The sequence below is a fragment of the Erythrolamprus reginae genome, chromosome 2 (genome assembly GCF_031021105.1).
Source record: "Erythrolamprus reginae isolate rEryReg1 chromosome 2, rEryReg1.hap1, whole genome shotgun sequence".
In the NCBI taxonomy this organism is placed as follows: domain Eukaryota; kingdom Metazoa; phylum Chordata; class Lepidosauria; order Squamata; family Dipsadidae; genus Erythrolamprus; species Erythrolamprus reginae.
Genome location: NC_091951.1, coordinates 348,496,419 through 348,512,107, shown reverse-complemented (window position 1 = coordinate 348,512,107; position 15,689 = coordinate 348,496,419). Strand labels below are relative to the sequence as shown.

Sequence of the window (15,689 nt, the reverse complement as noted above, 5' to 3'; positions counted from 1 at the left end):
CATTAGGATTCTATTCACAGATTTTCTTATTGTATGGTTTTTTTTCCCTAAACAAAGCAAATATTTAAAATAGCAATTCATGTCCGCAATACTTTCTTTTCCCCACTCAAGTTGCACGCTTGGTAATATTGCACGAGCAACCTCTCATCAGCGGGCAAAATCAGAGACGGTAACAACACATTTGTAAACTTACAGCATAAGCATTGCCTTCAATTTTTCTATTACGGTGCGATTTAACATTTCAACAATAAAAAAACATGCAGCTGAGAATTCATTATCTCTTACCTTAACTTCGAGGGGTGTTTACCAATTAGATGCCCTGAAATATTCATTTATTCCACAACACAAGCTGTGTTTGGCGAGATATTTGACCATCTCAGAAGTCATTAATTGTTTCTTTGTTGAAAAAAAATAACATTTGCTTCATGGGCTGTGTAATGCTTATCTTGTAGAATATTAATATTTCAAATTAAAAAGCTGCAGGCAGGTCCGGCTTCGTTATAAATTCCTCTTTATCATTTCATGCTGCCCAGAATCACCCCTGTGGTTAAGATGGGTGGAAAATAAATGTAATAATTGAATACAGTGATCCCCCGGTTATTGCGTCCCTGACCATTGCGAACAGGCTAATTTGCGATTTTTCAACCCGGAAGTCAAAACACCATCTGCGCATGCGTGCCCTTTTTTTCTATGGGCACGCATGCGTAGATGGCGCCCGGCAGATCAGCTGCTGGGCGGCTTCCCTGGGTCTTCCCCCTCTTGCTGGCGGGAGGGCGAGCGGCGGGCATCAGCAAGGAGTTTCCCCACCGCCCACGCAAACTCCTCGCTGCCGCCCGCCCTTCGCCCGCCCACGCCGTTCATTCTCGCCGCTTCCTAGCTGAGTCCTGAAGCGAATTCGCTTCAGGACTCAGCTGGAAAGCGGCGAGAGCGAGCGCTAGCGAACGGCTTGTCCGCCGCCCGCTCGCGCGTCCCGCGCCCACGCCGTTCATTCTCGCCGCTTCCCACCTGAGTCCTGAAGCGAATTCGCTTCAGGACTCAGCTGGAAAGCGGCGAGAGCGAGCGCTAGCGAACGGCTTGTCCGCCGCCCGCTCGCGCGTCCCGCGCCCACGCCATTCATTCTCGCCGCTTCCCACCTGAGTCCTGAAGCGAATTCGCTTCAGGACTCAGCTGGAAAGCGGCGAGAGCAAGCGCTAGCGAACGGCTTGTCCGCCGCCCCGCTCGCGCGTCCCGCGCCCACGCCGTTCATTCTCGCCGCTTCCCACCTGAGTCCTGAAGCGAATTCGCTTCAGGACTCAGCTGGGAAGCACGAGTGAGCGGCGCCAGCGAACGGCTTGTCCGCCGCCTGCCTGCCCGCTAGCGAGGAGCCGAAGATTGGGGGCGGCGCGGCTGTTTTAAAACGTCGCCGCCGGCATGGGGGGGCTTCCTAGCAGCCCCCCAAACCCGGGTTGGGGGTCCGGGGGGTGCTGGCAAGCCCCCCATGCCGGCGGCGACGTTTTAAAACAGCCGCGCCGCCCCCAATCTTCGGCTCCTCGCTAGCGCTGCGGAAGTAAAAACACCATCTGCACATGCGCAGATGGTGTTTTTACTTCTGCAGCGCTACTTCGCGAAAACCCGCTCGTTGCAGGGGGTCCTGGAACGGAACCCTCGCAATGATAGGGGGATCACTGTATATACATTCAAGAATTTAGATTCTTATGTAGCTATGAAACGTTTAAGGAAACACATAGCCTTCCTCCTCCATGTCTCTTTTAAGCAGAAAAATATTTATTAATGCAATCATTTAGGTATTATTCACAATAGCCGACACTACACACTTCCACTAACATTTGTCTTCTGTGAAAGGGGGGCAAATTTATAAGATTGTTGGGAAAACAATGGTACCACAACTGAAGCAGCTTCTAAGCCAAACTATTTTCCACATCTTCTAACACTTGTATGGATTATATGATTGTTGGGGGGCAGTTCTTACCTTTCCTTCCACCCCTTGTCTGATCTGCAAGCTGTCCATAATAGTCCTTATCTCTAATGGATGAAAGGAAACTGGGTATAGAACATGAAAAGTTGGTGAATGAGAAACTAGGAGGAAACCCCAGAATTGTAACGTTGTAAACTAGACTATAAAATCTGTATCTATCTATATCTGTTATCAATTATCTATCTAACTATCATCTATTTATATGTCTGTCAACTATCTATCTATCTATCTATCTATCTATCTATCTATCTATCTATCTATCTATCTAGGTCTGTCTGTCATCCATTCATCCATCAACCCTCTACTATATCATCTCTCTCTCCCTATATATCTATATCCATTTCTATAAATCTATCTATCTACCTATCTACCTATCTATCTACCTACCTACCTACCTATCCATCCAATAATAATAATAATAATAATAATAATAATAATAATAATAATAATAATTTATTAGATTTGTATGCCGCCCCTCTCCGAAGACTCGGGGCGGCTCTATCTATCTATCTATCTATCTATCTATCTATCTATCTATCTATCTATCTATCTACGTTCTGTTCTTTCTTTCATCATTTATATCATCTATCATTTCTCTTTATCATTTATCGATCTCTTCTATCTCTTTTCTATCTATCCATCCATCCATCCATCCATCCATCCTGTCTGTATTATATATATTTATCTGAACTATATATATTCCCTTCCACTTCCTCTTCTTCTTCTTCCTCCTCCTCCTCCTCTTCTTCTTTCTGCACTTTAACTTTCTCTGTTATTCCTTTTCCCTCCTTCTTACTTTATTATTATTTATTTATTTATTATTTATTTATTCTTTGTCCAATATACAATACATATGGAAGAGAATAGACATTAAGTAATATATATGAAGATAGAAAGTAAGAAAGAAGAGAAGTGGATGGGAGGGAGAGGATATATATGATATAAGAGATAAGGAGAGAATATATATGAGATATATATATATATATATATATATAGATAGATAGATAGATAGATAGATAGATAGATAGATAGAGATAGATAGATAGATAGATAGATAGATAGATAGATAGATAGATAGATAGATTGATAGATAAGGAGAGAATACGTATGATATTTAAGATAAGGGAAGACAATTGGACAGGGGACGATAGGCACATCAGTGCACTTATGTACGCCCCTTACTGGCCTCTTAGGAACCTGGAGAGGTCAATTGTGGAGAGTCTAAGGGAGAAATGTTGGGGGTTGGGAGTTGACACTATTGAGTCCGGTAATGAGTTCCACGCTTCGACAACTTGATTGTTAAAGTCTTATTTTTTACAGTCAAGTTTGGAGCGGTTAATATTAAGTTTGAATCTGTTACGTGCTCTTGTGTTGTTGCGGTTGAAGCTGAAGTAGTCGCCGACAGGCAGGATGTTGCAGCATATGATCTTGTGGGCAATACTTAAATCGTGTTTTAGGCGCTGCAGTTCTAAGCTTTCTAGACCCAGGATAGTTAGTCTATTTTCGTAGGGTATTCTGTTTCGAGTGGAGGAGTGAAGGGCTCTTCTGGTGAAATACCTTTGGACATTATTTTAGAACCTACTCTATTTTCTTCTTATTTTTCTTACAATTTTTTCCTCATAAATTTCAATAAAAATAATTTAAAAAGACAAGGAGGGAATTTTTTTTAAAAAAACCACTGCTTCAGCTTCCGGAAGTGGAAAGTTAATAACCAACTCGCACCCCCCAAAAAATATCTACGGACAAAAAGAAATCAAACTCCACCTCACCCAGCATTTAAACTACGTTTGTTGGTCCAGCTTCCCTCTTTGTACGGAAAAACAACAACCACAGGGCACTGCCATATTGACCCACTTTCCGTGGGCGCGGCCATCTTCCCCCTAACTCCCTCTTCCGTACCACGACGCTCGCCATCTTAGCGTCGGGCAAAAAGAAAGCCGCCCCCGCAACGAAGGAAAAGGCTTCTATGCCCTTTCTCGGACGCCGGAGTGGGCGGGGCGCGCGGCCCTCCAATGAGACCGCGCCCCGGGAAGCGCCCTCCGGCCCTCCGATTGGACGGCATGGAAGAGCGCGGAGGGAGGGGAGGCGGACGAAAGGATCAGCTGGTTTGCCGGTGACAGAGCAGCGGGAGGGTTGGCTCAGCCGCCGCCATGGGGGAAGCGGAGAAGTTCTACTATGTGTACAGCTGCGAGCTGGACCTCAACGTGCAGCTGAAGATGTGAGTGCCCCCCACCCTCCGCTCCCCAGCTCCGAGGATGCGCATGCTCTGTCCTCCCCTTCCTGTCCCAGGGCTCAGAGTTTGAGGAGGGGAAGTGGGGGGGGGGGGCGTTTCCCTTGCTTTGCAATTAACTGGGGAGGGAGGAGGGGTCCTTGCTTTGCAATGATCTGGATTCAGGCGGTGGTGCAGGGCGCCCCTTGCTTTGCAATGACCTAGGTTGAAGCATGGGGGGTGGGGAGAGTGCTGCTTTGCAATGACCTGGGGGGGCTGTTTTGCAATGACCTGGGATGAGGCAGGTGTCTGTGTCCCTGCTTTGCAATGACCTGGGATTGGGGGGGGGGGGGTGTCCCTGCTTTGCAATGACCTGGGATGAGGCTTGGACGGTGGTGGTCTCCTTGCTTTGCAATTAACTGGGGAGGGAGGAGGGGTCCTTGTTTTGCAAAGACCTGGATAGAGGCTGGGGATGGGAGTGTCTCTGCTTTGCAATGACCTGGATTGAGGTGGGGATGGTGGTGTCCCTGCTTTGCAATGGCCTAGGATGAGGCGAGGGGCTTTGCAATGACCTGGGGTGGGAGGAGGGGTCCTTACTTTGCAAAGACCCCGGACAGAAGGGGAGGAAGTGGCTGCTTTGCAAATAATTGGGGAGGGAGGAGAGGTCCTTACTTTGCAAAATGACCTGGGACACTTTTCTTCTCTTGCTGGATGGGATGCCTGACTACTCTGGTCCTGCACGATGCACCATCACTGCCCCCTGGTCCAAAGTCACCCAGTTGGCTTTCATGCCTAAGGCGGGACTAGAACTCACAGTCTCCTGGTGATTGATCCAAAGTCACTAGTTAGCTGTCATGTCTAAAGTCTAAACTGGGATTAGAACTCACGGTCTCCTGGAAATTGACCCAAAGTCACCTAGTTGGCTTTCATGCCTAAGGCAGGACTAGAACTCACCATCTCCTGGTGATTGGTTCAAAGTCACTCAGCTTTCATTTCTAAGGTGGGACTATAACTCGCAGTCACCTGATGTTTTGTCCAAAGTCACTCAGTTGGCTTTCTTTCTTTCTTTCTTTCTTTCTTTCTTTCTTTCTTTCTTTCTTTCTTTCTTTCTTTCTTTCTTTCTTTCTTTCTTTCTTTCTTCTATCTATCTATCTATCTATCTATCTATCTATCTATCTATCTATCTATCTATCTATCTATCTATCTATCTATCTATCTATCTATTAGATTTTTATGCCGCCCCTCTCCGAAGACACAGGGCGGCTCTGTCTGTCTGTCTGTCTGTCTGTCTGTCTATCTATCTATCATCTGTCTGTCTGTCTATCTATCTATCTATCTATCTATCTATCTATCTATCTATCTATCATGGTGTCTGTCATCCATTCATCCATCAACCCCCTAAAATATAATCTCTCTCTCTCCCTATATATATATATATATATACATTTCTATAAATCTATCTATCTATCTATCTATCTATCTATCTATCTATCTATCTATCTATTTATTAGATTTGTATGCCGCCCCTCTCCGAAGACACGGGGCGGCTCTGTCTGTCTGTCTGTCTGTCTGTCTGTCTGTCTGTCTGTCTGTCTATCTATCTATCTATCTATCTATCTATCTATCTATCTATCTATCTATCTATCTATCTATCTATCTATCTATCTATCTATCATGGTCTGTCTGTCATCCATTCATCCATCAACCCCCTAAAATATCATATCTCTCTTTCCCTATATATATATATATATACATTTCTATAAATCTATCTATCTATCTATCTATCTATCTATCTATCTATCTATCTATCTATCTATCTATCTATCTATCTATCTATCATCTAAGCCCAAGCCCAATATCATGTCTAAAGTGGGACTAGAACTCATGGTCTCCTGGTGATTAGTCCAAAGTCCCCCCGCTTGTTTTCATACTTAAGGCTAGAACTCACAGTCTCCTGCCTTCTAGCCTGGTGCTTTAACCATTACGCCAAGCTGATTCTCATGATCACGTTCAGTAATGACGATATCATGTTCAAATCTTTGTGTTTTTCCCCCCCTGCTCTGTCCACTCAGAGGCAGCTTGGAAGGGAAGAGAGAGCAGAAGAGCTACAAAGCGGTTTTGGAAAACCCCATGCTGAGGTTCTCCGGGTTGTACCAAGAAACGTGTTCCGACCTCTATGTCACCTGCCAGGTTTTTGCAGAAGGGAAGCCTCTCGCTCTGCCTGTCCGGACGTCCTACAAAGCTTTCAGCACCAGGTGGAAGTAAGTCCTCTGCATTGAAGATCCATAGTGTAGGTTCTAAAGATCTCAATTTGAACATCCATGGAGGTTCTCAGTCATCCGTTATTCCTTGGGTGGTCTTCTGGTGCTTTGGAAAACAGTCTGACCCTCTCCTCTCTGTGGCAGCCTCTCGAGTATTATGCAGAACACGGCCGCGAGAGCTATTGTGGGGCTTCCCAGATTCGCCCACATTTCTACAACACTCTGTGGCCTGCATTGGCTGCCGATCAGTTTCCGGTCACAATTCAAAGTGTTGGTCATGACCTTTAAAGCCCTACATGGCATCGGACCGCCTTCTACCGCACGAATCCCAGCGGCCGATAAGGTCCCACAGAGTTGGCCTTCTCCGGGTCCCGTCGACCAAACAGTGTCGTTTGGCGGGCCCCAGGGGAAGAGCCTTCTCTGACGGCAGAGGTGGGTTTTAAGAAGTTTACGAAAGGCAAGGAGGGTGGGGGCAGTCTTGATCCCTGGGGGTAGCTGGTTCCAGAGGGTTGGGGCCGCCACAGAGAAGGCTCTTCCCCTGGGTCCTGCCAGACGACATTGTTTAGTCAACGGGACCCAGAGAAGGCCAACTCTGTGGGACCTAACCGACCGCTGGGATTCTTGTGGCACCACAAATTCCTTGGTTGATGGGGTTTTGTGTGTGCTTTCTGAACTTTTTTTTTCAAAATGACCATGTGCCATCAGGTTGCAGTTGAACTTTCAGCAATCAGAGGGTAGTCTTGTCTACAAGCTGCTTGTTTAGATTTTTTACTTTTTTAAAAAAAATATTTTTTATTATTTTCGAATAAAAAAGACAAAACATTACAAACAAACAAACATGGAAAGACCAGACAAAACGCATAACATGAAAAGGAGCTACAAAATCTGAACTAATATTTAACTTTTCTCCTTAGCTGGAATGAATGGTTAAAACTGCCAGTTAAATACCCTGATTTGCCCCGAAATGCTCAAGTGGCATTCACAATATGGGACATCTATGGACCTGGGAAAGCAGTCCCTGTCGGAGGCACAACGGTCTCTCTCTTTGGGAAATACGGGTGAGTTGTTCTTTTCCCCCTTCTATCTGTTATATATCATTATGGTTATTATTATCCTTCTCATCTTTTCTCATCTTGGTTTTGTACATTATGATTATAATACTTTGTTGTTTGTTTGTATATGTACAATGAGAGCTTACGGACCAGAGATAAATTCCTTGTGTTTCCAAACACACTTGACAAATAAATTACTCTATTCTGTTCTGTTCTACTCTACTTTACTCCACTCCACTTCTTATTCTGTTCTGTTCTGCTCCACTCCACTCCACTTCTTATTCTATTCTATTCCATTCCATTCATGTTTTTTCTGTTCCGTTCAGTTCCATTCCATGTTATTCTATTCTATTCTAATTCTATTCTATTCTAATTCTAATTCAATTCATTCCATTCTAACTTTAATTCTAATTCTATTCTATTCCGTTCCATTCCGTATTTATTCTATTCTGTTCTGTTCCATTCAGTTCCATTCCATGTTATTCTGTTCTATTCTAATTATAATTCTATTCTAATTCTAATTAAATTCATTCCATTCTAACTTTAATTCTAATTCTGTTCCGTTCCATTCCATATTTTTCTATTCTGTTCTGTTCCCTTCAGTTCCATTCCATGTTATTCTGTTCTATTCTAATTATATTCTAATTCAATTCATTCCACTCTAATTCTAATTCTGTTCCATTCCATGTTTATTCTGTTCCGTTCCATTCCATGTTTTTCTATTCTATTCTATCCCCATCCCCTTTTCTCTTCCACTCCACTCCACGCTGTCTCTCTAACTCTGCCTTCCACTCGTAGGATGTTCCGCCAAGGTATGCACGATCTCAAAGTCTGGCCCAACGTGGAGGCAGATGGTTCCGAGCCCACCAAGACCCCTGGGAAAACAAGCAGCACATTTTCAGAAGACAAGATGAGTCGCTTAGCCAAGGTAAGGAAAAAAAAAAGTACCATTGTTTGTTGTTCTCATTCACTAAAAGGTGGGACAGAAGCAATGGGTGGAAACTAATCAAGGAGAGAAGCAACCTAGAACTAAAGAAAAAAATTCCTGAGAGTGAGAACAACCAACCCATGGAACAGAAGTTGCCTTCGGAAGTTTTGGGAGCTTCATTTCATAGTTGGGGGAAAGATCAAAAGCAACATGAGGAAATATTATTTTACTGAAAGAGTAGTAGATGCTTGGAACAAACTTCCAGCAGACGTGGTAGATAAATCCACAGTAACTGAATGTAAACATGCCTGGGATAAACATATATCCATCCTAAGATAAAATACAGGAAATAGTATAAGGGCAGACTAGATCAGTGTTTTTCAACCAGTGTGACGTGGCACACTAGTGTGCCGCGAGACATGGTCAGGTGTGCCGCAAAAAGGAAGCTCAGGTTCCAGTCTCGCAACTTTTTGCTGAGAGAGATAGAGAGTGAGAGAGAGAGAGAAAGAGAGAGAGAAAGCAAGCAAGAGAGAAAAAGAGAAAGCAAGTGTCAGAGAGAGAAAGCAAGAGAGAGAGAGAAAGAGAGAGAAAGCAAGCAAGAGAGAGAGAGATAAACGAGCAAAAAGGGGAGGAAAAAACTTTGCTGAGAGAGAGAGAAAGAAAGAAAGAGAGAAAGCAAGTGTCAGAGAGAAAGAAAGCAAGAGAGAGAGAAAGAGAGAGAAAGAAAGCAAGAGAGAGAGAGAGAGATAAATGAGCAAAAAGGGAGGAAAAAACTTTGCTGAGAGAGAGAGAGAAAGAGAGAAAGAAAGTGTCAGAGAGAAAGAAAGCAAGAGAGAGAGAGAGAGAAAGCAAGAGAGAGAGAGAGAGAGAGATAAATGAGCAAAAAGGGGAGGAAAAAACTTTGCTGAGAGAGTGAGAGAGAAAGAGAAAGAGAGAGAAAGCAAGTGTCAGAGAAAAAGAAAGCAAGAGAGAGAGAGAGAGAGATAAATGAGCAAAAAGGGAGGAAAAACTTTGCTGAGAGAGAGAAAGAGAAAGAAAGCAAGTGTCAGAGAGAAAGAAAGCAAGAGAGAGAGAGAAAGCAAGAGAGAGAGAGAAAGAAAGCAAGAAAGAGAGAGAGAGAGAGATAAATGAGCAAAAAGGGGAGGAAAAAACTTTGCTGAGAGAGAGTGAGAGAGAAAGAGAGAGAAAGCAAGTGTCAGAGAGAAAGAAAGCAAGAGAGAGAGAGAAAGCAAGAGAGAGAGAGAGAGAAAGCAAGAGAGAGAGAGAGAGAGAGAGAAATGAGCAAAAAGGGGAGGGAAAAAAGAGAAATGAGAAAATGATTGAGACAGAATGAGAGGAAAGAGAGAGAAACAAAAGAGAGAGAGAAGTGACTCTTGATTTAAAGCATATGATAAAAAGCACCCAAAGAATAAGAGTTTTTGGAAATGGTTCAAGAGTGTGTATACACACACACACACACACACAAGGGTGGGGTGGAGACAGGGATGGAAAAAGAGGGGAAAGTGTCTTAGGGTGTCATTTTGGTTGGTGGCGTTCCCCAGGATTTTAAAATGTAAAAAATGTGCCGCGGCTCAAAAAAGGTTGAAAATCACTGGACTAGATGGACCATGAGGTCTATTTCTGCCGTCAGTCTTCTATGTTTCTATGTTTCATCAGTGGAGGCTTTCAAGAAGAGACTGGACAGCTGTTTGTCAGAAATGGTGTAGGGTCTCCTGCTTGAGTAGGGTTGGGTGGGTGTGGGTTGGACTAGATGTCCTATGAGACCCCTTCCAACTCTGTCAATCTGTTAAAAGGGGTTCCATCTCCAGGAAGACAGAGGATTCAAAGGTCTGTAAAGATCTCAGTTGCATTTTTTTCAATGTAGGCCTCGGGCGAGGAACATTTGGAGGAAGTAAGTACCCAAGGAACCATGGCTTGTTGGCGCCAGTCTTTGGAAAAGCAAACGGTTGCAACCTCCTGAGGACTAACATGCTAATCTATGCTTTCTTCGATTTGTTCCCGCTCCTCTCGCCCCTGTTAACCCTCCTGAGCTTCATAATAGGGTTTCAGCATTGGCCTAAACCAGTGGTTCTCAACCTTTTTAATGCCATGACCCCTTAATACAGTTCCTCATGTTGTGGTGACCATAAGCCTAGCGCCAATTCTCCCAACAGAGCTTTAAGCTGATTGGCAGGAAGGTCAGAGGGACACCCCCCACTGTAAACACCTGATTGGTCGGATTGTAAAAATATGTTCCAAGGTGCCAGAATAGACGTTTTAGTTCCTAACGCCATGGGAAATTTGACTTTTCTCATGGACTTAGCCGACCCCTGTGAAACGGTCGCTCAACCCCCAAAGGGGTCCCGACCCCCAGGTTGAGAACCACTGGCCTAAACTGTGGTTTGGCTGCATACATAACAAGCTTTAAACCACGATTCACAACCCACAATGATAAAGGTCACATATTGTGCCGAGCCAAAGAAAGAATGTAATAGTTTTAAGTTGGGGACTTTGAACCCAGTGTCAGACAGACCAAGATTTAATCGTGTTTTATTGCCCCTAGGATGCAGGTTTTTATAATAAGTTAAGATCCATGCTTGGAAGTAGATGTATTGATATCTATATGGGTAGTCCTGGACTTAGGTCCACAATTCAGCCCAAATTGTTAAATGAGTTTTGTTCCATTTTGCAACCCTGTCCACTGTTGTTAAATGCACTGGCTGCCGATCGGTTTCCGGTCACAATTCAAAGTGTGGTAATGACCTTTAAAGCCCTACATGGCATTGGGCCAGAATACATCAGGAACCGCCTGCTACCGCACGAATCCCAGCGGCCGATAAGGTCCCACAGAGTTGGCCTTCTCCGGGTCCTGTGGACCAAACAATGTCATTTGGCGGGCCCCAGGGGAAGAGCCTTCTCTGTGGTGGCTCTGGCATCAACTCCCCCCAGAGATTAGAATGGCCCCCACCCTCCTTGTCTTTCGCAAATTACTCAAGACCCACCTTTGTCGCCAGGCATGGGGGAGTTAGGATATTCCTTCCCCTAGGAAATTACAAGTTATGTATGGTATGTTTGTGTGTATGTTTGGTTTTTATAATAAGGGTTTTTAGTTGTTTTATTAATTGGATTGTCACATGCTGTTTTTTATCATTGTTGTTAGCCGCCCCGAGTCTGCGGAGAGGGGCGGCATACAAATCCAATGAATGAATGAATGAATGAATGAATGAATGAATGAATGAATGAATGAATGAATGGATGCAGTTTGATTAAGTCACAACCGTTAATTTAACTGTTAAAGTTCAATTAAGTCACAACCATTGTTAAACCTGGTTTCCCCAGTGACTTTGCTTGTCAGGAAGTCACAAAATGAGGAAATCACACAACGGCGTGGACACTTCAGCGGTCGTAAGTGTGAAACCAGCTGCCAGGCATTTGAATTTAGATCATGTGACCGCTGGGATTAAATATGAAAAATGATCCTAACTACAGTGGGGGGGGGGGGTATTTAGCGAGACACCAATTGTGCAAGTTCTCCCACTTAAAAAGATGAGAGGCCTGTAATTAACATCATACCGTGTTTCCCCGAAAGTAAGACAGTGTCTTACTTTCTTTTTACCCCCAAAAGCCCCACTACGTCTTACTTTCGGGGTATGTCTTACATTGGAAAAAAATTGAAAGGGTCGCGTTCCCGAATGCATCTCCCCAGAGTCCAGAAGGGCAGCCGCGGGACAGGAGCCTCGTGAGCCCTTTTCCAAGTTCAACCTCAGGGCTCCAAGCGGCGTGCACGCGTGGAGCCACAGACGCATGTCGGGGAAGCGTGTGTCTGGAGTGGAGGAGCCGCTCTGCGCAGTTGGGCAGCCCCACCTGCCTGCCGGAAAGGAGGCGGGCGAAGGAGGGCGCAGCTCCGGCCGCTCGCCTCGGAGCTGGTCGGCCTCGCAGGCCGCTTGCAGCCGAGCCTCGGCAGGACTCGGTTGCTGGAACGAGCGCCTTCGCTGCAAGCCGCCGCCCGCTCGGCTCGCTTCGGACCAGCGCCGTCCTTCGCTTTGCCAAGCCGGGAAAGAGGCGGTGGCGCCGCGGCGAGGCGAAGGCAATCGCGGGGAGCTTGGAAGCGACGTCCTCGGGCTCCCCCCCCCCCCGGCAATACCCCCGTGTTTCCCCGAAAGTAAGACATATGTCTTACTTTCGGGGTACGGCTTATATTAGCCGACCCCCCTGAAACCCCCGATACATCTTACAATCGGGGGTGTCTTACTATCGGGGAAACAGGGTAGATGGACCTCAACCATGAGAGACAACATGAGAAAACACATCCAGAAAATCACATTGTCTGATCTTCATTTCTTCACCACTTCTGGGGGCAAGATACTGCAAAATCCCCATTCCCTTCCCACTCCAGGGAAGAATACTGTAGAATTCCCATTTTCTCCCCGATTAGGTTACTACAAAATCCCAATTTCTTCCCGATTAGCTGGGACTCAGGAGACAGAGAATAGATGGGGCGAGTTAGAGTTCTCCAAGCTATTCAAAATTTCTGCTACTGGATCTCCAAAATCCGGTTGAGTAGTTAATTATATTTATTTTTATCTAGTTGTTCCATTTCTATAGCCTTCCATCTCAACCAAGTGCCTTTGGGTTTAGCTAGTTACTGGAAACAAATTAAATTTATTCCTAAATAAACTCTCATTTATTGCAACAAATTTCCCTTCTTATGCTTGTCTCAGATTTTTTTTTGTTTTCTGTAATAACTCATAGAGAGAGATTATGGTTTACTAATTTACAGGGACAGCGCTTGTCTCTAATGGCCATAAATCTTATTTTCGTATTAATAAAGATTCAGATATAAATACTTGGGCACTTTTTCATTCATCTCCAGTTGAGTGGGAATATTTAATAAGACGCAACAAAAGGCAAACCATCTTTAGAGGTTATTCATCTTCTTTTTTAAAAAATATTTTATTATTGTTTTTCAAAAAAACAAAGACAGACAACATTAAACATTTAAGGAGCTACCATTGCTCCGCTTGTCCTAGAAGTCTAACTAATACAGGAAAAAAAAACCCTAACTATTGTCAGATCAATACAGAAATGTCACATGTGCACATTATATTCTTGTTAAGTTTAACTCTATATTCTTTATGTTAACTACGTTAATTAAATTTCTTTATCTATAAAATATCATATACTTATTCAAAAAGATAAAATGTAAAAAATATTAAAAAATAGCACTTCTAACTTTATCATACTATAAAGAAAAAAGAACAAAAAAGAACAAAAAATCTGTTTGTATTGTTTTTAAACTATTTCACTCTATCTTATAAATCTTTAAATAGTTACAAATTCTCACTTATTTAATTTTTAATACTATTTTTAAAATTCCACCACTCATATACTTTATCCCATATTTTATAAAATTCTGTTTCAGCTTGATTGTTCAAGCGTTTTGTCATCATATCTAGTTCTGCACATTCTATAATTTTTTTAAATTCCTCTACATCTTTTGGTATTTCCTTTTCTTTCCATTTCTGCGCAAATGTAATTCGTGCCGCAACCAATATATGTATTATTAAATAATAAATTTCTTTTTTGTACTTTGTATTTGAAATGCCCAATAGGAAGAATTCAGGAGATGTTTTAATCTTCTCCTTTGTTATTTCATTTATCTATTTCTCTACTTTGTTCCAAAATTCTTTAGCCTCAGGTTACTCATCTTCTTATATTAACCATGGCTGGATTTCCATTTAATTATGGACCTTTTTGATAATGTCAGTATGGCAAAAATCTATATAGTTTGGAGGACAGAAGGAAAAGAGGGGACATGATCGAAACATTTAAATATGTTAAAGGGTTAAATAAGGTTCAGGAGAGAGGTGTCTTTAATAGGGAAGTGAACACAAGAACAAGGGGACACAATCTGAAGTTAGTTGGGGGAAAGATCAAAGGCAACATGAGAAAATATTATTTTACTGAAAGAGTAGTAGATCCTTGGAACAAACTTCCAGCAGACGTGGTTGGTAAATCCACAGTAACTGAATTTAAACATGCCTGGGATAAACATATATCCATTGTAAGATAAAATACAGGAAATAGTATAAGGGCAGACTAGATGAACCATGAGGTCTTTGTCTGCCGTCAGTCTTCTATGTTTCTAATTGAATGGATAATCGCTTATGATTGTTGCTGGCTTTTCTGAAGTTTTATGTTAACTATTTTGACTAAAGCTGTTATCTCAGGAGTGTGTAACAAAGCTTAATATTGCCATCCTAGTTTTTGAAGTGGTTTTTTTAATGTTTTTTTTTTCCATTTTGGTTTGGACCAGTTCACCTCGATGAAGTTGCTGTGTGGGGTTTATTATGTGTACTAATATTTAAACGCTTTTCATTTAATCCTGTAAGGAACTTGGCATGTTGGATCTTCTGTTGATGGTTTCTGGTTTTCTGAGTCTTGATGAGTCTTCGAAAAGTACCGCAAAAAATATACCTGTGTAAGAAGTGGACGTGTTGAGGTGTAATGATGGAAAGGAACTGTTTTGAAGGCTTTATATGTTGATAGGCCCAGGTTAATCCCAATACAAGATGTATTGCCATCTCTGGGTGCTTCAAGTTGGTCTCATTCACTAGAAACGCTGGTTTTATTGTCACATAAACATGTGCCCAATGGACTAGACCAGGAGTAGGCAAAGTTGGCTCTTCTATGACATGTGGACTTCCACTCCCAGAATTCCTAAGCTAGCATGATTGGCTGAGGAATTCTGGGAGTTGAAGTCCACAAGTGATAGAAGAGCCAACTTTGCCTATCCCTGGACTAGACAATGGACTAGACTTAACCATGAAACAGTTGGGTATGTCTAGTCTAGTGTAAAGAAGGACCAGGGGATACATGATAGCAGTGTTCCAATATTTGAAGAGCTGCCACAAATAAGAGGGAGTCAACCTATTTTCCAAAGAACAAGAAGGCAAGACAAGAAACAACGGATGGAAACTAATCAAGGAGAGAAGCAACCTAGCAATACAGAGAAATTTCCTGACAGTGAGACAGACAAGATACTGTAAGGTGATAAGATATTGTAAAATGATGATAAGATAAGTTAAGATGATAAGATTAGATAAGCTGATAAGATAAAGTGATGCTAGATAAGATACTAAGATAAGATGATGATTAGATAAGATAGATAAGATGATATGATAGATGAGATGAGATGATAAGATAAGATGATGCTAAGATAAGATGATAAGATTAGATAAGATAGGTATGATGGTAAGATGATAAGAAATAAGATTACAGTATA

General features: G+C 42.9%; 1 protein-coding gene across 1 annotated transcript; it reads left to right on the top strand.

The window, feature by feature from the left end:
- Positions 1–4,036: 4,036 nt before the first annotated feature.
- On the top strand, positions 4,037–10,385 carry LOC139159623 (phosphatidylinositol 3-kinase catalytic subunit type 3-like). The gene is made up of 5 exons (XM_070736922.1): positions 4,037–4,193; positions 6,257–6,445; positions 7,360–7,503; positions 8,296–8,425; positions 10,290–10,385. The coding sequence occupies exons 1-5, from the start codon at positions 4,126–4,128 to the stop codon at positions 10,383–10,385; spliced, it is 627 nt and encodes a 208-aa protein (XP_070593023.1). The 5' UTR covers positions 4,037–4,125.
- The last annotated feature ends 5,304 nt before the right edge of the window (positions 10,386–15,689 follow it).

Coding starts and splice junctions, on each gene's coding strand:
- LOC139159623 (XM_070736922.1), top strand. CDS start 4,126: ATGGGGGAAGCGGAGAAGTTCTACTATGTGTACAGCTGCGAGCTGGAC. Junction 4,194..6,256: donor CTCAACGTGCAGCTGAAGAT/GTGAGTGCCCCC, acceptor CTGTCCACTCAG/AGGCAGCTTGGAAGGGAAGA. Junction 7,504..8,295: donor TCTCTCTTTGGGAAATACGG/GTGAGTTGTTCT, acceptor TTCCACTCGTAG/GATGTTCCGCCAAGGTATGC.